The 25,002-nt window shown below is 36.7% G+C and overlaps 1 protein-coding gene across 1 annotated transcript in view; it reads right to left on the minus strand.

Annotated features, from left to right (window-relative positions):
- AVL9 (AVL9 cell migration associated) overlaps window positions 1–25,002 on the minus strand; it is a 61,418-nt gene that overhangs the window by 24,452 nt on the left and 11,964 nt on the right. Inside the window, exons 2-8 of the mRNA XM_008686557.2 lie at window positions 14,873–14,993; window positions 13,083–13,168; window positions 10,624–10,695; window positions 7,387–7,476; window positions 6,009–6,075; window positions 4,778–4,818; window positions 4,035–4,073 (exon numbers count right to left, since the gene is read on the minus strand). Of these exons, the coding sequence (XP_008684779.2) occupies window positions 4,035–4,073; window positions 4,778–4,818; window positions 6,009–6,075; window positions 7,387–7,476; window positions 10,624–10,695; window positions 13,083–13,168; window positions 14,873–14,993 (516 nt within the window). The remainder of the gene's footprint in view (window positions 1–4,034; window positions 4,074–4,777; window positions 4,819–6,008; window positions 6,076–7,386; window positions 7,477–10,623; window positions 10,696–13,082; window positions 13,169–14,872; window positions 14,994–25,002) is intronic.

The raw sequence follows: 25,002 nt of genomic DNA on the forward strand, positions 1-25,002 counted from the left end.
AAAAAAAAAAAAAAAAAAAAAAAAGAAATACATCCTGGGCACCTGGGTGGCTCAGTCGGTTAAGCATCTGCCTTTGGCTCAGGTCTTGATCCTGGGGTCCTGGGATGGAACCCCATGTCAGACTCCCTGCTCAGCGGGAAGCCTGCTTCTCCTCACTTGTTCTGGTCTCTCTTCTCTCTCTCAAATAAATAAATAAAATCTTAAAAAAAAAAGGAAAAAAGAAATATAGCCTAAAGTTTTTTATTTTTTTTAAGATTTTATTTATTTATTAGACAGAGAGAGACACAGCCAGCAAGAGAGGGAACACAAGCAGGGGGAGTGGGAGAAGAAGCAGCAGGCTACCAGCAGAGCAGGGAGCCTGATGAGGGGCTTGATCCCAGGACTCTGGGATCACGCCTTGGACCAAAGGCAGACACTTAATGACTGAGCCACCCAGGCGCCCCTACCCTAAAGTTTTTAGGGGTAAAGTACCATGACTTTAAAATTATTAGGATTCCAGGGGGGCGGGGGATGAACATATATAAAGCAGTATAATGCAAAAGTGGCAAAATGTTAATCTTCGATACAGATCAAGTGTGTAGAAGTTCATCATAGTATTCTATCAACTTTTCTGTAGGTTTGACATGTTTCAGAATAAAACGAGAAAAGAATCAGAACAGGATTAGATGTTTAAAAGCAACACCTGGTAATTATTAAATTAGTTGGGTAAAACAAGCAAAGATTTGCTTAGGTGAGTTTTTCTTTTCTTTTTTAAACAATTAAATCATTGAGGGATACTGAACTGCTACTTGACAGAGCATAGAACCCACAATTGTCTATGCTTTCCTTAAAGATGATCTTACTTAAGGAGTGCTTTCTAAGTACAGAGAAACCAAGCACTGCATTAAAGAATATCCTTATTTCATCAAATCAATATAAAAATAGTGTACCTGCAATTTGCCACATTAGATAAAGCTATATCATCATAAATGCCACTACATGTAGCTAGGCTAAGTACTATTTTGGAAGACTTTTGTTTTAGATACTTATATCCATGTGTGCCCTGGATTGCAATGTAAAATACTTTTTATTATGATTTGCAATAGCAAAATTTGAAACCTACAAGTCAACAAGAAAAAAATAAACCAAACCCAAAACCTGATTAAAATGGGCAAAGGACTTGAACAGACATTTCTTCAAGGAAGACATACAAATGACCAACAAGCACATAAAAAGGTGCTCAACATTACCATTAGGGAAATGCAAATCAAAACCAGTAGATACCACCTTACACCAATTAGAACGGCTACTATCAAAAAAACTAAAATATAACAAGTGTTAGTAAGGATGTAGAGACACTGGCATCCTTATGCACTGTTGACAGGAAGGTAAAATGGTGCAGCCACTATGGAAAACAGTATGGTGGTTATGCAAAAAAATTAAAATTAGAATTACCATCTGGTCCAGCAATACCACTTCTGTGTATACACCCAAAAGAACTGGAGGCAGGGTCTTGAAGAAAATGTATGCATACCAACATTCATAGCAGCATTACTCATGAGAGCCAAAAGGTGGAAGCAACCCAAGTGTCCATCAAAGGACAAAGGGATAAATAAAATGTGGTATGTACATACAATGGATATTACTCAGCCCTTTTTTAAAAGGAAGGAAATTCTGACACATACCATACGTGGATCAGCCTTCAGAACACTATGCTTAGTGAAACAAGCCAGTCACAAAAAGATATTGCATGATTTCACTTGTATAAGGAACTCAGAGTAGCCAAATACATAGGAACAGTAAGTAGAAGGGCTGCTGTCAGTGGGGAGGGGAAAACAGGGAGTTACTATTTAATGGGTACAGTTTTAGTTTTGCACAATGAAGAGTTTGTGAATGGATGGTGATGACAGCACTAACAATGTGAATGTACTTAATGCCTTTCAACTATACACTAAAAACTGGTTAAGATGGCAAACTGTGTTTCGCGTATTTTACAATTAAAAACCTTTTTAAAAAGTTAAAACATTGCATATATAGTATGTTAGATTCATTCATTTTAAAAATTACCTTTTTTCTCTTTGAAGAAGAAATAGATATTCGTTATGAAAACTAGAAAAATATTTCCTTCTTAAAAATATAACCTAGGGCCACTTGGGTGGCTCAATCAGTTAAGTGTCTGACTCTTGATTTCAGCTCAGGTCATGCTCTCAGGGTCTTGAGATCACACCCTGTGTCAGGCTCTGCACTCAGTGTGGAGTCTGATTGAGATCCTTTCTCTCCCCTTCTCCTTCTTCCCTTCCCCCTGCTCATGCTCTAAATAAATAAGTAAATAAATTAAATCTTTAATAAATAAAAATACAACCTATATTCTCACCAAATTGTTGATGTCTTTCCTTCCAGTCTCTTTTTAATGAATATATATTTATTTATAAAATTGGGATCATGGGCTTGATATGTACCTGGACAAGCTTTCACTTAACATTCAATGAAACATCTTTACAATTAAAAAAAAAATCTCAATCTCTGAAATTATATACAACATACAAGATGAGCCAGTACTTATTCACTGATAACTCATTATTCTGTGACAGAATGATTTAGATGGAGTTTTCTGTCCAACTCACATTAATTCTGGAAAATAAATCTCTAAGAGAAGAACTACTGGGCCAAAGGAATAAACATTTTTAAGGTAACAAACCACACTGGACATTGCAAATGGCTGACTTTCCAACATCCATTCCACCCCTACTACACTTAGCATAGTAATATGGTATATAAAACTGGCCCCAGATCCAAGGGCAGCTCCTGGTTAGTCTACACCAGAGGTCAGCAAACTTTTTCTATAAAGGGTCAAATACTAGTAATTCTTCCTTTGCAGCCGATATATATGGTCTCTGTCACAACTACTCAATTCTGCGACTATAATGCAAAAGCAGCCATAAGCAGTAAGTAGATGAATGGGTTCCAATAAAACTTTATAAAAATAGATGGTGGGCCAGATTTGGCCCGGAGACCTAGTTTATACACCCTTGATCTAAAATCATGGCAACCCAATCTCTTTGTACTACAGAATGGTCTGGAACCCAAATTTAAACTAATATATGTACTTCTTTGGCAACAATTATTTGTTCACTCCAAGCACATGGCCTCATGGGTCTAAACAAACTGCAAAGGAAGATTATTAAAAGGTTTGGGAATAGGTATTATCTCTACCACCAATACCAATTATTCTTTTTTTAAAGATTTTATTGGTTGAAGATCTTATTCACTTATTTCAGAGAGAGAGAGAATGTGCCAGCAAGCAGGGGGAGGCACGGGGGGGGGGGGGGGGGGGGGGCTAGATACCACGACCCTGAGATTATGATTTGAGACGAAATCAAGAGTCGGCCACCTAACCAAAGTGAAGAGTCGGCTGTTTAACTGACTGAGACACACAGGCACCCCAATTTATTTATTTATTTTAGAGAGAGAGAGAGCATGTGCCAGTGGGGGCAGGGGCAGTGGGAGAGGCTTTCAAGCAGACTCTCCACTCCACTGAGCACGGAGCCTGACTCAGGGCTGGATCTCACAACCCTGAGATCATGACCTGAGCCAAAACCAAGAGTCTAACACTCAACTGACTGAGCCACCCAGACACCCCTCTACCACCAGTTATAACTGAGAGAGCATACAGACCAATTACTGTTGGCAGTTAACCTACACTACAAGGGAAACCAGGCGCAGGATAAAACTAGTGCAGCGGATTGTGGAGCAAAGAGGTGGAAAAAAAATCTCAATACTTAATTATACAGTAGAACCATTCAATCAATGAGCCATGAAGTCTGCAGTAACCCGATAAATTTCATTATTATTTAAGTCCATTTAAATTTGTTACTGTCAAATTGCCCATAGAAAAGACTACACAAATTTATATTCTATGGTAGAATATGTGTTTCGGTCTACAATAGTATGCTAGGCAAAAAAGTCTTAATTTATACTTAACCATTAGTTTTAATTTTATATAGTATTTAAGAAATGTCAACACATGTTAAATATTCCATTCCTTCAAATCTCACCTTTTTTTCAAGAAGAATTAGTTTAAACAGGATTAAGACCTAAAGAAGAAAAAATACTGTATTAAAATAAGAAACTCAAGCCTATTATTCATTTGCCTTTTCCCTTCCTCAAACATAACCGTACATCATTTAATAATATTAACTACAATGCTTAAAACTGCATTGAAAATTACAAACTTATGCTGAAAAATTAAAAATTATGTATTTATTAAGAACGACTTAAATCGCTTAACAAATTGTGGTTTTTGGAAGGAGTTACGTTATTTTTGCTTGAAATATCTGCAAGCTCCTTCAAGGGCAGGGACCGGGGCATTCACACAGCATATACTCACTAAATGTGTGCAAATGAATGAGTGTGTATGTTCCAGTCATATCTTTAATAATAAAGATCAGAAGACATAGGTACAGATATTTTATTACAGATGTTTCACTCTCAGAGCAACATATAAACTACTCTGCAAGATTAAAACATGTTCCTTTCCACTCTAATTTCATGACATCTGAAATTACAAAGAGAACAGAAAAAGTATCCTCTCCTGCACAGAAATAGACAGTATTACTATACTTTTAAAAACTTCTATCCTATAAGCTCTACCAACATTTTCAACTTTTATCATTATAAAAACTGTCTTAGAAGAACTAAAATACGGTATGCCACCATCTATATTTGACCTTGCAGCATACAGAATTTGCTCAGGGAAATGACAATTTTAGTACATTATAAATTAAATAAGGTATCATACCTTGTGTCGAAAATGAAGCACAAGATCTCGAGGAGATAGACCTACAACGTTAACAAAAAAGCTAATCAGTCATGACAACTTATGGATTTTGTCAAAGAAAGTTTCTTCCCATCAAAGGAAAGGTAGGTAAAAATAGGAATGGTAAGAATATGCAAATATTAAAATATTTACGTAATATTTGATTATGTACACACATACTAGGAATTTATCAAGTAACCGTTAACAGTCAAACACAGCATGGTCCAATTGAACTTCCTACAATAATAGAAATGTTCTAAATCTGCACTGTTCAATGCAGTAGCCACATAGGGCCAATGAACATTTGAAATGTAGTAAGTGTACTGACAAAATGACTTTTTAACTTTATTTAACTTTTATTAATTCTAATCTAAGTGTAAATAGCCACATGAGGCTAAGGGCTACTGTTGCAGACAGTGTAGCTCTAACATTTTCTCCCCATTCTACAAATATCTTATAAATTACACAAGTTTAGAAATAATGAAGCTTATACTGTAGTGGCAATCATTTGAACATGGTTTTGGGTTAACATACTCCACGGTTATTTCTAAATCATAGTCTTCTCTGATCATCTGCCATAGGACAAGAGAAAATAATTTAGAGAAAAATATATTCTCAAGAGTTTTGTAATCAGCTTACGTTATACACAGGATTATACAAGGGAACTACACAGTCTGGCTACTTCATGCTAAAATAGGAATTGAGTGAACATAAATCACTGTGTGATACAAACTTAGTTTCTCATCATGAAAAGGGTATTTATTGAATGCCTTTTGAGTATCTTGGACACCAGTGAATATTCTGGATTATCAAAACAGTATAAATCTAACAAAACCCCCAACTTGAAAAATCTTAAGATAGGAAAGAGCTGAGCAGATCTCGCTCTCTTGTTCTTCCTCTCTGTTATAACAGGGAATTGACTTGGCCAGCATTACCATAAGAAGAAGAAAAAACTTCCATTATTATTCTGAAAAGCAGAAATTTGCTTTATACAATAACAGTTCTAAATATTGCTACAATTATGTTATAACCTTTCTCAATAGAAATAAATACTGGCTAAGAAGATACTTAAGGAAACAGCAACATCAAACACTGAAGAATTTAAATTTAGATCTCATACAGAAATTTCACTTTATGAGTTTTACATGCAACTTGGTTTACCAAATGTAGAGAAATTAGGGCATTTCTTCTGATTTGTATAAAAGCTACTTACCAAGATATACTTGGGATCCTTCTAATGAAGTTCCTCCCAAGGAACTATTCATATGTTCATAAAGCTCCTATAAAATATAGATTCAATTTAGAACATTTTACAATCATTTCAGACACTAAATTAGAAGTATGATGACCAGGAAAAAGATCGGTTCTTTAACTGAGGCAGTTGGCTTTGCCAGTAACAATGGAGGTCTCTCTGAAACCTCACCAGTTTCTAGCACTCCCTTCTCCTCTTCCTCTTCATTTTGAAGCTTTGTTCACTCATATGGTGGTATGGATTCTAGGCTAAGTTCCCTCTAGTTTCTTGCTAAACACCTAATTGTCCTATACTCACTAAAATCCAGGAGAGAGTCATGTTCCGTACATTCATGGCAGCCCAAAGAAAAACATGCTATCCATCTAGTCATGTAGTCTGGGTTTGTTTTTTTTTTTTTTTTTTTGCTTTGGGAGATTGGAACCAGAGGACTGATAAACATATTATGCAGTATATTAGTAAGACAAGCAAATTTAGAGAAGCAATGGCATAGCAAAAGAGCTACTATCCATTAAGGGAAACACTTATGTTAATTATAGTCCTTTGTAGTCATTATTTCCTAATAAAAGGCAGTTTGTTAAATTTAATAAATATCAACTGTACATTTTGGGCAGCTTCCTCACTTTTCAATGTTATTTCCTTTTCTTTTTTCAATTTGCAAATCTTTGTGGTTTTTTTTTTAATTTTTATTTAAATTCTAGTTAGTTAACATACAGTGCAATATTGGTTTCAGGAGAATTCAGTGTTTCATCACTTACATACAACACCCAGTGCGCATCACAAGTGCCCTCCTAAATACCGGGCACCCATCTAGCCCATCCCCCACCCACTTCCCTCCACCAACTCTCAGGAGTTTGTTCTCTATCCTTAAGAGTCTCTTATGGTTTGTTTCCCTCTCCCTTGTTTTCCTCCCCTTCCCATATGTTTATTTGTTTTGCTTCTTAAATTCCACATATGAGTGAAATCATACGGTATTTGTCTTTCTCGGACTTCTTTTGCTTTAGCATAATACACTCTAGGTCCATGCATGTCATTGCAAATGGCAAGATTTCATACCACATCTTCTTTATCCATTCACCAGTTGATGGACATTTAGGCTCTTTCCATAGTTTCGCTATTGTTGATAATGCTGCCATAAACATTGGGGTGCATGTATCCCTTCAAATCCATATTTATGTATCCTTTGGATAAATAGTAGTGCAAACGCTGGATCATAATAGGGCCAATGTTATTTTCAAAGAAGAATGTCTTTCTTAAGCTAACAAGATTATCTTCATAATATTAACAGATTGATTCATGAATCTGTTTTCAGCCAAATATATCTATAGAGGGATACAGTTACCTTTAGAATGGAAATTTGGGAAAAGTCCTTCTCTTCAAAGTATGCATGTGTAATGAGCTGAAGTTTTGCTTGAAGTAAGCCATAGAGAGGCTTAAAGAAAAAAAAAAAAACACTGTTAGTTTGATAATAGTAAAAAAACAACTTACAACTTTCTAATTGAAGAAAAACTAACTTCAACTTTAGTATCTTATTATTCACAGCTAAAAGCTGTTAAATAACCCGTTTCAGCTCTATGGCTGCTATCAAAAAGTGTTCGACACACTTGGAATACAGTGGTTCAGAGGTGGGCACTGGATCCGCTCTATCACTCAGCCACATAACCCCGGGCACTGAACCTCTCCACATCTGCTTGCTCCACATCTGCTTGCTGCTTGAACACTGGCATATGAAAAGACAGTACATCTTAAGGGGTTGTTTCCAGAATTAAATGACACAGGTAAGAGCACTCTGAGTGTCTGGCACATGGAAAGCACTTTAACATTAGCTATAATAAAATTTAAAACATTCTAATTCTGCATTGTTCTGGTTTGTGTTGACAATCATCCTTATAATAGCCAGTTCTTATATCTAGTTGAACATTCATAATTAAATTTAAGTTCATTTCCCTTTTTTGTCCTCTATGGAGGCTTGGAACAACTAGTTTGTGTCTTTTATCAAAATATTCTTTCATATACTTCAACAAAATTATTCCCTAATTCTTATTTTTATTTAAGACCCTCTTCTACTATTTCTATCCTTTTTATTTTCAATGTTCTTTTCTAAACGTTTCCTGATTTCTGTGTCCTTCTTAGAATGCAGAGACTATGCTGTATATATACTCCAGTTAATTAAAACAATACCAGAAGAGTTCCCTCCAACCAATATCCTTGTTAATATATCATTACCATCTAAAGTATCTAAGTATAAAGTCATATTTTATATATTTCAAATATATATGTATATTTTCATATATTTTTATATATATAAAATACAATGCACCATGAACCACCAAACCCTTTTGAGTGAGCTAGCTCCCTCTATCCCCTATGCCTGTTTAAAGATAGATAAAACCTGATTTTCACCCCTATTTTATCACTTAGTAACTTTATGAGAGCTAGGTATTTTTTCTCTCATCCATCTTAATCTGTAAAATGAGAGCAATAAATACTTAGATTTCCCTGTTTTTATATGAAGAGTCAAATGACAATTATATCTAAAAAGTGTCTGGTATAGAATTAATACCTGACATACAGGGACCTGATGAATGGCATTTATTGTTATTATAATTTTCCTTTGAAGAAAGATTATTCAGGAAGTCTTTCAACATGCCGCACTTGCTTTAATATCTGGTACTCCTATACTTTAATCATCTGGCCCAGTATAAAAAAATATTCACTGATTTCTATTTTTCAGGCTACCCTTCTAGAAACTATCTAGGTGCAATCTACCAATGTTCTGATATTGGGGTCTTTTACAACCATTCCTTTTTAAGGAGTCTATTCTTGCCTTCTATTTAAAGTTATGCTCTTGGAAGCAATATCTGATCCTCAAAAACTTATTAAGGCCCACAGTATAAATTATTATTCAGGATTTTTTTTAAGCTTAGTAGAAAAAGCCAAAATAAATCCTATTTTGCAAAATTCAACATATATTAAGCAAACTACATTTAAATTGTCTGTGGATATAAGAAACTGGACAAGGCAGGGGCACCTAGATGGCTCAGTCTGTTGAGCATCTGCCTTCAGCTCTGGTCATGATCTTAGGGTCCTGGGATAGAGCCCTGTGTCGGGTTCCTTGCTCAATGGGGAGTCTGTTTCTCCCCCTTTCCCCCTGCACCCTCCCTCATGCTCACTCTCTCAAATGGATAAAATCTGAAAGAAAGAAAGAAAGAAAGAAAGAGAAAAAAGAGAGAGAAAGAGAGAAAGAAAGAAAAACTAGACAACACACAAGAAATAATTAAACAAAATTTGGTGACTAGGCAAATGAAATATTCTCCATTCTGATTTAGGTTAAATGCAGAAATGTTTGTATTCAGTAATCATACAGCTATAAGATAATTAATGTAATAGAGATCTGGATTTTTCCGCACAAAGATTTGGGAGATTATATCTACGTGTAGAATTAGTCATTTGGTGTTATTACCCTATTAGTTAAAAAAAAAAAAGGAACATTACAAATGATTTAACGAAGAGCTTTGAAAAATAAATGTTACATATTTTCTTCAAAAAATAAAAGTTAAAATTATACAGTTGCATCTGATCAACTTGTACACAGATGAAACAATTTTAAAGCATTGTTAATGTACAATTCATTATGTCATTTCTGTTCCTCAAAAATTTTTAATTTTTAGGGGTGCCTGGGTGGCTCAGTCGTTAAGCGTCTGCCTTCAGCTCGGGGCGTGATCCCAGAGTTCTGGGTTCGAGCCCCATGTCAGGCTCTTCTGCTGGGAGCCTGCTTCTTCCTCTCACACTTCCCCTGCTTGTGTTCCCTCTCTCGCTGGCTGTCTGTCAAATAAATAAATAAAATCTTTAAAAAAAAATAAAATAAAAGCAGGGTGCCATTGCACAGCAAAAAAAGAAGAAAATCTTAAAAAAATTTTTTTTTTAAAAATTTTTAAAGATTTATTTCTGAGAGAGAGTGCGTGTGCGCGCCCACATGAGCAGGGGGTGGGGGAGAGGGAGAGCGAGAATCCCAAGCTGACTTCCTGCTGAGCGCAGAGCCTGACCCAGAGCTCAACTTCACAACTCTGAGATCATGACCGGAGCTGAAATCAAAAGTCAGACACTTAACCGACTGAGCCACCCAGGTGCCCCCCGAATTTCAAGTTTTTAAAGAGCAAGTCAAGGTTACAATTTTTCACAGCAAGAGTCATGTACTTTCATATTATCAGTAAAATCTGAGTGATTATGATATTTTAGTTTTAGTAATATATTATTTATCCAAAGTCTTAAAAACAAAATAAAAATGGATAAATGAAATCTATCAGCTACCTCATTTTGATCAAGTGTCAACCTCTTTTCCAAATACTTAGCTAGGAGATTTCCTTCGTCTTATCTAGTTATGGGCAGAGATGCAAATGAGAGTAAAACTGCTGAAAGGCAAAGAGAAAGAGGAGATGCACGACAATAAATGAGAACACCTAATGAATTTTAATCTATTACTATTTCCATAAATCTCTTATTCTAATAATGCCTTATTCTCAAGTAAAAATCTGCCATGATTATTTAACAAACGCATTAACAAGTTATGGTCTCTTACCAACTTGCTTAGAACACAGACACTTTTCTGAACAGTCTCTCTGGTGACATCTGCTTGCCGTACTTTCAAGGCCTATATAAACAGTCATTATTAGAAATATTTCATAGAAATATTTAAAAATAATTATCTTTCAATACAAAAATAGCAGTGAGACAGAAAAAATTTCTTACATTTAGTTAAACTCCAAATTTATTGAGCATCTCAGAAAATATTTATCGAATGAGTCAGCCAGGAACTTTGTGCCAGAATCTGGTAGGCACTAGGAATGTAAGCTTGATCGATAATCCCTACTCTCAATAAGGAACTTACTACATGATGGAGAATACTTTATGTGTAAGTTGCCACACCCATAATGCAAATCAAATGTCCTTGATTCTGGTTTGAAAATGGGCATCCTTTCAGAGACTACTATTCCTGGTGAGAAGGGCCTAGTTTAAGACATGACAAAAACTCCCAAGATGGAAGAACTGGCAACAGTTTTGTTAAGGTAGCTGTTCTATGCTGCCTGGAGTTTATCCTGGCAAACGGGTATTGTAGCCCAGCCCTGAGCCGTAACTCATGCCTTGATGATTCTGAGGATGACCACCAGAGATGTCTATAGTTCTCTGCTAGTGAGAAACAAGCCTTCATTTGATCAACTTCAGATAATTCTGTGAGGAAAGTAAGAACTATTCTTCCCCTCTCTAGTGTACTGCCTGACATGTCCTGAGGACCAAGGGGCCTCAGTGTCTTCAACTGACTGATGACTAATGACTAGTCATTAAACCAAGTCAAGAATAGAGCCTTCCCTCAATCTGTTTTCTACCTCTCTGCCTTAATTGGATTTCATCTATCACATCTCACTTTCATTCAAAGGGAATCAGTCTTTCTCCTATGCTCTAGGGCCTTCTGATACCTGTCTTTATCCCTGTGGTTATTAGGTGAAGAAAGAAAAATTTGGAGAAAATGGCAACCTCAACATACTGTGGAGTGGGTCAGACCCAGGGTATGAGGAAGACAGGCAGTATGAAATGCCATTTAAAGGCTATGCAGAGCATGACAACTGTTGTTAATGTTGATAGCTTTGGAAAATTTTACTAGTACTTACCAACCTAGGGGATGAGAGTAAAAGGAACAGATTTCCAAGAAGGGGGGGGGGCAACTCAGTTCATCTCATAGAAATGTACATTAAGGATAACAGTATATGAAGCAATCAAATGTACAAAGCTATCAGGCTAACTTTTACTCTCAGGTTTATCTTTATCTTTAAATTCAGTTATTCATTCCTCAAATATTTACTAGGTGTGTCCTATATTCCAGGCCCTGCGCATGAAGGGCTATTTCACAGTAGTTAACTACTTTGGATATGGTGGAATTTGCACCTGCAATTTTTTTGAAATGGTTCAGGGAAAAATAGAGACACACATGCAAAGCAGTTGTGGTAGAACGCTGACATTTGTTCAGTCTACATGGTGAGCATACAGGTGTTCACCATACAATTCTTTTAATTTATCTGCATGTTTGAAATGGTCATTATAAAAAGCTAATGAAAATTTTAAAAGATTAATTATTCACCTGAGGAAGCTTTTAAAACTTGTAATTGCCTAAGCTCAATTCCCAGAGATTCTAATTTAGTCACAGCAGAAGGAAAGGTCAGGTGTGTATTAAAAAAAAAAAAGAAAGAAAAGAAAAAAAAAAGTCTCCAGCTAATTCTGGTTAAAAAAAATCACTGTTTTAGAGCAGCGGTTTGCAATCTTGGCTACATACTGGAATCACCTGAGGAGCTTTTAAAACTCCTGATAACCAGAACATTAAATCAGAATCTCTGGGGTTGGGAACCAGTCATCTCTAGTATTTAAAGCTCTCCAGGTGACTCCAATGTACAGCTAAAGTTGAGAAACATTCACTACTTTGGAGTATTAATGATGTCATGATAGGCAAGAGATTTTTACTCAGAGTATCTTCACCACAAAAAAACAGTGCTGCTCAGAAGCAAACCATCAAGAAAGGGGAAGCTACCCATCTTGGCTTATGTGAATCTATTAATTAGAGTTATTACAGTAATTCAGGAATTAAGATGGCAGGTAATGTAAGAATTAACAAAATCTTAGTTGTAGAAAATTAAGAGAATATTCAAGTACTTCAAAGCTACAAGTACTTTCCACTAATTCTAAACTGCTGCTTAAAGAACAGCACACATTATCACTTCATTTTTCTAAATTATATACCAAACACTGGAAAAAGAAAATTCAAGGACGCTATAAAGTTTAAATACAGTATTATGAAGACAAATGGATAATTTAGGTATCACTATATAAAAACAATGGACAAAATATTTGATGATAATTATAGCTACCCATGTCTTACAAAAACATTTATGTGAATGAACTGGTACTACTGGGAAAACAACTTCAAATTGTTTATAAAAATCCAAAATAATTATCAGTGTTTTTTGTTGTTGTTCATTGTAACTACCATACCTTGGCTTCAATTTGTCGATAGCAGGAGATACCGTATACTGTGGCTCCATTTCCATTTCTGGGTGGCAAGTGAAAAAACACAGTATCTAAGAGATACAAAGAAAAATGTAAATACCAAAGTGAATTACCCTTATTAATAAATAATGTAAACTGAAGTATTATAATACAGTTAATTACAACCAAAATGATGATGTAACAAGGAACCCAAGTCATACCTACTTCTAGCATCATAACCACTGGTTTCTTAGAATCCATTTTACTGCCTTATTATGTAGTTCATTCACGCATATTCTCAAAAAGCCCAAGGGGCTGAATTATAATAGGTTAAAATTGAAACTACAATCACTTATTTCAGAAAATACTTTATCAAACCATAAGAGACTCTTAATCATAGGAAACAAACTGAAGGTTGCTGGAGGGAAGGGGGTGGGGGGGTAACTGGGTGATGGACGTTAAGGAAGGCACATGATATAATAAACACTGGGTATTATATAAGGCTGGTGAATTACTGACCTCTACCTCTGAAACTAATAATACATTATATGTTAATTAACTGAATTCAAATTTAAAAAATTAAAGAAAATATTTAGATAAAAGAGGTAGAGAATCATACAAACAAAAGGTAACACACGAATCTTGGATAGATCAAAGAAATTCTTGGAATAACTGGAGAAATTTGAACATAAATTAGATATTATCAAATTACTGTTAAATCCCTCGGCTGTCATAATGGTACTGGAAGTTATCCTGAGGAATGACCTTAGGAGTGTATGCCGAAGTATTTAGAGGTAAACTGTCATTTTGTCTGCAACATGATGTCAGACTTTCAAATAGGAGAGGCAAAATTGTACACATTCATAAATATAAAGAAAATTTGTGAGATATTCACTATACTATTCTTTCAACTTTTCTGTATGTTTAAAAGCTTTCATAATAAAAAAGAAAAGATTTGCAAGGTTAGAAATAATGTATTTAAAATTTACATTAAACTGCATAGTAACATTTGCTTCATTTCATATGAAAATTATGAAGTATTAGGAAGAGAGGTAATTAAACCAAGTTTAATCTGGTGTTTTGGTAGAGTCCATAATGCCATAACAAAACATGTCCTTTGTTGAGCCAAAGCACTCATTTACAGGGTCACAGGAGACTCACTAGTAATTTCACAGCATTGCGTTTACTCTGAGGGTGTTAATATGTTCCTCTTAAACGCAAACTGTTTTTTAAAATGTCTTGATTTTTAAGTAATCCCTACACCCAACATGGAACTTTAACTTAGCACCCCAAGATCAAGAGTCACACGCTCTACCAACTAAGCCAGCCAGCCACCCCTTACATGTAAACTTTTAAGCAGAGCCCTGCAATAGCAGGCTCCAGGGGTGGTAAAGCAATCCCAGGTGGGCAATGGAGTACTAACCTAGTTTGTTTGCAGCTAGAGCCCTAGTCCATTGGTAGCCAATACAGGTAAGCCCTTTAGTTTCCCTCTGAAAGGAGTCTGAGGTATAAATGCAGGAAGTGCTACCAGTAGCAGATGTCCTAATCTGGCCACTAACTTTGGCCAGGGCTCCTAGCAAAAGAGTGGCCAACATTCACTAACATTATCAACACAAGCCCAGCTGCATGACTTCCAGTGCATGACTAGTCGTCTCCAAACAAGCATTTAAATATTTTATGAATAGTCACAAGAAGCCAAAGGCCTTTCATTTACCAAAATACTTAGAATCTAAGATGTTTTAGTAAATTAAAAAAAAAAAAAAAGGCACCTACTAATTGCTCCATTGTTTACATACCTTCCTGGTAGTTGTGTGCGCCATCTGGTAAGGCAAGGAAGGGCAAATACTTCCATTCTTCAGGTAAAGTGTGGCTGTCATGACCATCTCCTGGAATCAGGGGCGGGTAAGAGAATTCAACCTAAAATAGTAAGGAATGTTAGCCAAAAGGTTTTATCATGATCAAAGGGAATACTTTATTCTGATAGGCAAAAATACTTTTAAGATTTTTTTGATTTGAGAGAGCAAGTGAGCATGAGCATAGGCGCATGTGCAAGTGGGGGGGAGGGGCAGAGGGAGAAACTCTCAAGCAGACTCCCTGCTGTGTGGAGCTTGACACAGGGCTCCATCTCATGACCCACGGGATCATGACCTCAGCCAGTATCTCAAGTCCGCAGCTTAACTGACTGATTGTATGTACTTGAGGGATGCCTGGGTGGCTCAGTCCGTGAAGCATCCGCCTTCGGCTCAGGTCATGATCCCAGGGTTGAGCCGAGACTCAAGCTCCTTGCTCAGTGGGGAGCCTGCTTCTCCCTCTCCCTCTACCTGCTGCTCCCCCTGCTTGTGCACTTGCTCTTGTGCTCTCTCACGTGCGCACGCGTACACTCTATCTAGCAAATGAATAAAATCTTAAAAAAAAAAAAAAAGATTTACTTTAGAGAGATCAAAGAGAGAGTGCGTGTGGGGAGAGGGGCAGAGGGGGAGAAAGAGAATCCCAAACGGACTCCAGATTTAGCTCAGAGCCAACACAGGGCTGGATCTCCTAACTCTAAGATTACTACCTGAGCTGAAATCAAGAGTCCAATGCTCACCAACTGAGCCACTCAAGAGCCCCCTGGCAAAAATACTTTTAAACTCTGACTGACAGACATAAGGATAAGCCACATTTACTGATGCCATTTGGCACTATCAGCAAACCTACTGTACGTAAGAGGAAAAAGAAAAAAGGAGTAAGAGGAGGAAAGATTTTTAAGTCTTTTCCCCTTTCTGATTTAAAGGTGTTTAGATTTTAATGTGCAAAGGAGGATGGGGGTAGAGTGGTGGTGACTGGATTGGAGATTTACATTTGGGAACGATAGGTTCCCTTGTTCACAAAACTTGGAAGCTCTGAGCTATGTTTTTGATGGGGGGTTGGCAGGAGGATTGAATGGGCAGGCATTAATCAACATTTCAGGTTATTTTTTTAATATTGAGAATTGATCAATGAAAAGTTCAATGAAATCTCTCCAACACTGTGTCATTTAGGAATAACAAAATTTTGAGTATACACCCTCAGTTTCTGATTACCCAAGTTTATCAGCATTTTCTCTGTGTTTCTTGTTACTTCAATGAGACTTTTGGAGAGGAAGGAAGAGTTAAATGCATGGGACCTGGATTATCATATTGACTTAGAAGTTCTAGGTGATTTATGTTTAATTTTCTTTCAAAATATATTTATGCAGGAATTTATACTGCAATAGTAATACAGTCGCTCCTTGAATACAGTTTTCAACCACACAGGTCCACATATAGGCAAATTTTAATACAGTACAGTACTGTAATGTATTTTCACTTCTGTATGATTTTCTTAACATTTTCTTTAGCTTACTTTATTGCAAGAATACAGTATATGATACAAATAACATCCAAAATATGTATTAGTCAACTGTTCATGTTATCAATGAGGCTTCCAGTCAACAGGCTATTAGTAAAGTTTTGGGGAAGTCAAAAGTTATATATGGCATCTATAACCCCCGCATTGTTCAAGGGTCAACTGTATACATTAAAGTTGGAATTTGGGATTAAGAATCACTTTTAGATCCTACCTTTAATGTGGAAAGATATGATGGCTCATCTTCCCACACCTCAATGGAATGAATCAAGCTGCCACTTGAGTCACATGAGAATTAGAAAAGGGCTTTAAAAATGATTTTTTTATAGATGACCTAGTTCCATATTTACAATCTTTAAAGATACTAAGAAAGACTATACACTAAGAAGACTCCCTCCCACCCTTGACACTACCACTCTGGCCACCCAGTCATCTTCCTGCCCCCACCTTCAGAAGCAACCACTGTTTTCAGTTTGAAAGGATTTTTAAAAGGTTTGGGTTATGGATGGAATGAATGACTTTACTCTCAGAGATCAATCATTTAAGATCAATTAGCTGAAGGCTAAATATAGATAATCTCAAATTATATTTTGCATTTCTCTGTATCTTTTCTACATATCCCGGAGGTTTCACATATTGTGTGGAGGAAGGCAGAATGCGACAGAGGTAATGGAGACATATTCAAAGCTGATACTATGAAGCTGGTAGTTACAGAGTTTAAAAAAAAAATCCCAATTCAGAATTACTTCAACACCAAAAACAAAACAAAACAAAACCTAGAAACAAGGAAATAAATTATTGTATTTTATGTAATCAACAACAAAGCCCACTATACACTTACTTATTAAGAAGTCTTGGTAATTATTACAACATGTTTTCTTTTGGGAAGCCACTAACCTTAATGTATAGCTATTTATTTAAAAACATGCTCTTAAATAAATACAAACATCATGGACCCAAAGTCTCACAAGCCCATCATGAAATATGTTGCTCTTTATGTCCAAAGAGTTTAATCTGAAATTCCAAAAGAAAGTAGTACAGCAATGCTCAACCTCTTTCTTAATGATGGAAATGCAATTTGGAATAATAAAATTTTTACTCATATTGAAAAACATGAACAGATTATTTTAATATTTTGTGCTTACAAGAGTATGGAGAAACAAACAGGCTTTGCTATGGGAATGTGAATTGGCAGAAGAGTTTGGAAGGCAATTTGGCAGTATTACCAAATCGATAACACATTTACCTTTTGACTCAGCAATTTCAGTTTTAGGAATTTATCCCACAGATACACTGATATATTGACACAGATATGTACAAAACTGTTCCTAACAGGACTTATCATCGCATAAAATTTGGAAACCTAAATATTCCTAAGAGTGATTACATAAATTTTACATCAGTTCTATACAGTTGTTAAAAAGAATGTTAGGGGGATGGGGTGCCTGGGTGGCTCAGTTGTTAAGTGTCTGCCTTCAGCTCAGGTCATGATCTCAGGGTGCTGGGATCAAGCCCCATATCCGGCTCCCTGCTCAGCGGGAAGCCTGCTTCTCCCTCTCCCTCTGCCCCTGCTTGCGTTCCCTCTCTCGCTGTCTCTAATAAATAAATAAAATCTTAAAAAAAAAATGTTAGGGCGTGCCTGAGTGGTTCAGTTAACTGTCTGCCTTCGGCTCAGGTCGTGGCCCCAGGGTCCTGGGATGGAGCCCCACATAGGGCTCCCTGCTCAGCAGGGAGTCTGCTTCTCCCCCTCCATCTGCCTCTGCCTCTCCCCCTGCTTGTGCTCACTTGCATGCGTGCTCTGTCAAATAAATAAAATCTTTTAAAAAAATTAAAAAAAAAAAAGAAGAATCACATTTACTGATAAAGCAAGCTAGGTATAATATACAGCGTGGTAGGTAAAATAAAAGCCCTCCAGAGATGTCCATGTCCTATCCCTGAAATCTGTCTATATGCTACCTTACAAAGCAAAAGGGACTTTGCAGACACAATTAAAGATCTTAAGATGGGGGTTATTCAGGTGGGCCCACTGATTTCACAAGGGTCCTTTTAAGACAGAGATGTCAAAGATATCTGAAGATGCTAAGCTTCAAGATGCTTTGAAGGCATCCTTTGAGGAGGCAGCCATGAGCCAAGGATTGGAGTCTAAAAAGTTGGAAAAAGGCAAGAAAATCGATTTTCCCTAAGTATCCTGAAGAAACACAGCCCTGTTTGATTTTATCCCAGAGAAACCCATTTCTGATTTCTGACCTCCAGAACTCTACATTCCTGTTGTTTTAAGTCACTAAGTTTGTGGTAATTTATTACCCACCAATAGAAAACTAATGCATACTGTTAAATGTAAAAAGCAAGCAGAGTATCGGTAAATAAAAGTATAATCCTACATATACTATGATTCCATTTATGCAAAAAATTATACTTCTGTATCTTTCTAAACGAATTTTTAAAAAACTTGCTTGAAAAGATACAAGTTTGACTGATAACAGTTTACCTCTGGAGGGTGAATAAGGCTGGGGATTGGAGATGAATATTCCTGTTTTATTTAATTTTATTTTTTATTTTAAATCTCCATCTTTTTCGGGAAAATTTCAAACTTACAGAGAAGTTGAAAGAATATAAACAACCTTATAAACTTCATCTATATTCACAAACTGCTAATTTTTTGGCCACATATGCTTTATCTGCGTTGCATGTGTATACACGCACCTTTTCTGCATCACTTGGCAATAAGTTGAGATTATCATTTACTTTTGAGTAACTGGTATTTATTTTTAAATGGATATGCATTGCTTTTAGAGTTAAAAAAAAAAAAAGATAAGCACAAATAGTTCCTAGCATTTTGAAGGAAATCTTATTTCCATCCTACCCTCTTGGACACAAAGGGAGACACAGAAATCTGTCTTATTTTCTGAAGATTTAGTTAACAAGTTACCAACAGTCAGAGTTTAATATCTGATGCTTTGCTGTGTTCAATATATTCTCCCAACTCCACATTCTACTGAATGAAGATCTGTTTTGGGTGACTCTAGTTGGAACTTAAAATGAAGTCAATTCATAAAGTTGTTGTAAGTGTAGATACTACATATACTCCAAGAATTCCATGGGTAAAATTAGGTTGGCTTTAGGGTGATTGGGCGCAGAGTACTTAGAATATTGTTTCTTTAGGGTGTTAAAAGGAAACCCACAGGCCCAAGCCACTTAGGCTAAGTCACCAAACCTGGTTTAATAACTAACCTAACTGTAAATTCCAACTTCCCCGAGAAATGTAGTCTTAACTAGTGAGTCTGGAACTTTCTGATCAGCACCCTAATGAGGTAGTCTGTCATATGGGCCCTCTCTATCCCGCAAAGGAAGATGAGGTAATTCATCTTCACCTAACAGAACACCCTGCCCTTCTCCCAAGGGAAAGTGATGATGCCCTGGAACAATCCTTCCTTTTCTTTTGCTAATAACTTCCTTGCCCCACCCTCCTTCTATAAAATCCTGCCATTTTGTACAACTCCGTGGAGCTCCCCCCTACTTGCTAGATGGGATGCTACCCGATTCAACAAATCGCTTAATAAAGCCAATTAGATCTTCACATTTACTCAGTGGAATTTTTGTTCCTTGACAGGGAAAATGTATTCAAAATTTCAAACAGCTAACTTTTGGGACACAACTTTTTCATAAATTGTACACTGCCTGTACTGTGTTGTCAGCTCTCTAGAATTCTTTTATTCTGGTGTTATTTGCTACCAACAAATTCTTGCATTCGGAAAACTACTGAAGATGCTAATCAAGTTCAAAACAGTTCACACAAACTGTTCTGTGTCTACACATACACGATTTTCATGATGATTTAGTATTGTTTCATTATTTAACCACTCCTCTGTTGTTGAACATTTTTTTCTAGTTTTTTTTTTCTTACATCTTTATAAACTGTTCAGTACTATTCAAGTATGGAATAATAAAAAACATATGCTGGGTCCTGTCCTTGGTTCTGGGCCTACAACTACTAAAACCCTGGAATTTCCTGAGTGAAGGGAGCAACTTTTGCTGTTACAAGACAATTTCAACTGTATCTGGGTTTATCTAACGAGGGGACTTGGTGGTGGTAGGTCTACTAAATAGCTTTCAGATAGGGCCTGGAACCAGAAATGTAGATCTCCAGGGAGGACAGAGGGGCTGGAGATTAAGTACAATCACCAATAACTAATGACTAAATCAATCATGCCTATGTAATGAAACTTCCCCATAAAATCCCCTGAACAATGGGATTCAGGGAGATTCTGGGTTAGTGAAGACAATGAGGTGTCAATAGGGTAGTATTTCCAGTGACAGCATGGAAATTCTGTACTCCCTCCACCACATCTGGTCCTATGCATCTCTTTCATTTGGCTGTTGAGAGTTGCATCCTTTATAATAAACCAGAAAAAAAAATTTTAATATATATATATTAAACCAGTAAAGGTAAGTGGTATTTTCCTTAGTTCTAGTTGTTCTAGCAAATTATGGAACTTGAGATGGGGCATGAGAACCCCCGAATTTGTGGCTAAACTGGACAGAGGCGCAGGTAGCCTGGGGACCCAGGACTGGCATCTCAAGTGAGGGTATCTTGGGGGACTGAGTCCTTAAACTTGTGGAGTCTGACACCAACTCTGGGTAGTTAGTGCAGAATAGGACTGAATTATAGGATACCCAGTTGGTGTCCGGGGAAAAACAAAACAAGACTGTGTTATTTCCCAATCAATGGAATTGTAAAATCTTAAATCGTATAATCTTCATTTTATTTTATTTATTTATTTGACAGAGAGAGAGAGACAGCCAGTAAGAGAGGGAACACAAGCAGGGGGAGTGGGAGAGGAAGAAGCAGGCTCCCCGCGGAAGAGCCTGATGTGGGGCTTGATTCCAGAACTCTGGGATCACGCCCTGAGCCGAAGGCAGAAGCTTAACGACTGAGCCACCCAGGCGCCCCCTAATCTTCATATTTTGAATACTGACTACTCTATATGCTCCCCTTTGGATATGTCCAAAATAATCCAGACAGACACAGTTCATGGCACAGAGGCTTAAGAGGAATTCTCATGCAAGTTACCTGAGATTCTCAAATACTCAGTTGAATCAAAAGGCAATTTAGACAATAATGCTAATTAAACTAAGAACACCATGAAAAGTAAAGGTAGTAAGCTGCCTCACTGCACAACTCCAGTGGGAACCACCCACGATACAGTTTACATGAAGGGCTCTTCCTGCAAATTTACTGTGCAAAGTCTGTACAGATGTATATGGCAGCCCTAAGTCTATGCAAAAAATCATTGACAAAACCAAAGTAAATATCCAAAGACAAAAAAAAAAAAAAAAAAAAAAAAAAAAAAAAAAAAAAGAAAAAAAAAAGAAATAGAATGATTATCATCAAGTAGATTACTATTAAATAATGAAAGTTCACAGCCCAAACTCTTAAGCTAAATTTGAGGATCAAAAAAAGTATCTGGGGGTGCCTGGGTGGTTCAACTGATTAAGCATCTGACTCTTGATTTTGGCTCAGGTGATGATCTCAGGGTTATGAGATCCAGCCCTGCCTCTAGTGGAGCTGGGCGTAGAGCCTGCTTAAGATTCTCTCTTTGCCCCTTCCCCACCTCTTAAAAACAAACAAACAAACAAACAAACAAACAAACAAACAAAAACTCTAGCAGGGCATCAGAACATACAATGTGTGACAGATATACCAAATCTCTCCCCAAAGGGTAATGTTATTAAATCCTGCAAATTTCAAATATATTTTTTTGAACTCATGTTCATGTGACTGAATCTACTTTTATCCCAATTAGTAGTAGTTTACATACCTACATGGTTATAATAGAACAGGGGAAGAGACAACGGCTGATTTCTAAAACGTGAAAACAGAATAAATATGCTCTAATCACAAGGAATAAAAAGGCAATTTTTCTAAAGCCTAAATGAACCACGTAAGAAATGGTAATGTTTGTTCACACCATGAATGGTAAAAATTACCACCCATTTTCAGAGTTTACAAATCAAACTGTTTTTTACAAATCAAATTTACAAATCAAACCACTGGGTGGCTCAGTCAGTAGAACACGTGAATGTGACTCAATCTCAGGGTCGTGAGTTCTAGCCCCACAATGGGCATGGAGCCTACTTGAAAGAAAGAAAAGAAAAGAAAGAAATGAAAAGAAAAGAAAAAGAAAAAGTGTCCTCTAGTTAGACTGCATTTATGTGGTCCTCAGAAACAAAAAATTGATAAAACAAAATAACATAGTACCTGGTGTGAACTCTGAGTACTTCAAAAGTACCCTCTGCTTGCTTTCTAACAATGAAACATCCATCCCACTGTCAGAGAACCATACAATAGAAGCCACCACCATGCCAAACAGCACACAAATTAAACACATCTGTAGTGCTCACAGACACTGATGGCATAAGAGGTATGCTTCCTAGAGATGCTGAGTCAGGGGCTCTGCCTCTGCTCCCTTTCTAGGCACCTCAGAGATTTCACCCACCCTTCACTCAGAAGCATGGGTGCTTGTTTTCTTAACAGTTAAAACATTTTAGGCACCAAAGTCAAGGCCTCGTCATGTTTTGCTCTTTAAAGAAAACCCTGGATGTAGAAGACATGTCTTCTCGAAGTTATGCCAAATCTCCAGAAGAGTCAACATTACAAGAGAACTGGCACTCTACCTCTTTAGTCTCTTAAAAAGTTGGCAAACGACTATACTTGTGAGCTGTTTATTTCTGAAACAGATTGTGCTTAGCACTCCTCTACCTCAACTGATACATTATTTTATAGTTTCCTGAGTGCACTGGATTCCTAGAAAAATAAAGTGTGTACTGTAAAAGTGCAATGGTACTACTGAGACCTACCAATTAAAACTAAGTCTTACTGTTTTTAAAATTAAATGGAAACAAAACAAAAATTAAATAAAACAAGTATCTTAGTTTAAAACATGTGCTTTTACACGTTTAAGTGAATAAAAGCTGTCAGCTCTACTTTCTAGAATTAAAGAACTATTATACTATTCCACATTCCTTTATTTAAGATGAGGTACTTTGGCCTTTCGACTGGAACTATCATCTTCCAGTAATTCACCAAAATGACCAACACAAAGGGAAAGAAGAGAGTTGCACCAACTATATTCTCTAGGCCTTTTTTAAAAACGGAGTTGTTACTTTGGCCACATACATGCAAATCTACAAGAAAGAGGATGTTGTGGACATGAAGGAAATAGGCACTGTTCAAAACAGAATGCCCCACAAATGCTACCAAGGCAACACTGGAAGAGTCTACAGTGTTACCCAGCATGTCATTGGCATTGTAAACAAACAAGGGCAAATATTCTTGCCAAGAATATTAACGTAGGTATTGAGCATATATATATTTTTTCTTTCTAGATAGGTTCCATGCTCAGCATAGAGCCCAATACGGGGCTTGAACTTATGACCCTGAGATCTAGACGGGAGCCGTCTAGATACAGATGCATAACCGAGGGAGCCACCCAGGAGCTCCTATGTACCTAGCATATTAAGCACTCAAAGATCCGAGATAGCTTCCTGAAGCATGTGAAGGAAAATGATCAGAAAAAGAAGGAAGTCAAAGAGAAAGGTACTTGGGTTCAACTGAAGTGCCAGCCTGCTCCACCCAGAGAAGCACACTTTGTGAGAACCAATGGAAAGGAGCCCGAGCTGCTGGAACCCATTCCCTATGAATTCATGGCAGGATAAGTGTAAAAAAAAAAAAAGACCTCAAGACTGTAAACAAAACAAAAAACACAGTTGAGGTACTTGGATTATGAACAAGAAAAGAGATGATGTGCATTTTAATTTAAATATAGAATTTTTTTAGGGATGCCTGGATAACTTAATCAGAAGAGCATGTGACCCTTGATCCCGGGTTCGTGAGTTTACCTTGTCTCTCTAATATATATAAATCTTTAAAAAAAAGACTATTATATGGAAGAACATGACATTTTGCTTATCAATATTAACTACATAATGAGGGAAGCTGATTTTCATACTAAAGTCACTTGAACTAAAATTAAGAATTTATTATCCTGTTTTTCTACTTTAAAAAAAAAAAATTATTTCTTCCAGGAAGGAAAAATCTTTAACTACATAAGAAGGGCAAAATTGAGAAACTCTACTAGTAAGTATTCATCTCCATTCATCTCAAATATATCTGAGAATAAACAGCATTATTATAAGGATTTGGCATTCACTGAAATATCATTATTTGCAGATCTACAACTCACAAATCAGAAACACCATCAGATATGTAACCAATGAGTTTATGTTTCAGAGAAATAAATTGCCACTTATTTCCCGTAATACCAGATTAGTTTTGTAGTGCTACTTTATGTAAAGTTTGGTAAAGATAGCTTCAGATGTATTTGACTCTCTAGGATCTTTTACATTACAGAGGGATGGCTGGGTGGCTCAGTCATTAAGCGTCTGCCTTCAGCTCAGGTCAGTTTAGGTCGTGATCCCAGGGTCCTGGGATTGAGTCCCAAGTCAGACTTCTTGCTCAGCAGGGAGCCTGCTTCTCCCTCTACTTGTGCTTCTCTGACAA

The sequence above is a fragment of the Ursus maritimus genome, unplaced genomic scaffold (assembly GCF_017311325.1).
Source record: "Ursus maritimus isolate PB19 unplaced genomic scaffold, ASM1731132v1 scaffold_3, whole genome shotgun sequence".
NCBI classification, from domain to species: domain Eukaryota; kingdom Metazoa; phylum Chordata; class Mammalia; order Carnivora; family Ursidae; genus Ursus; species Ursus maritimus.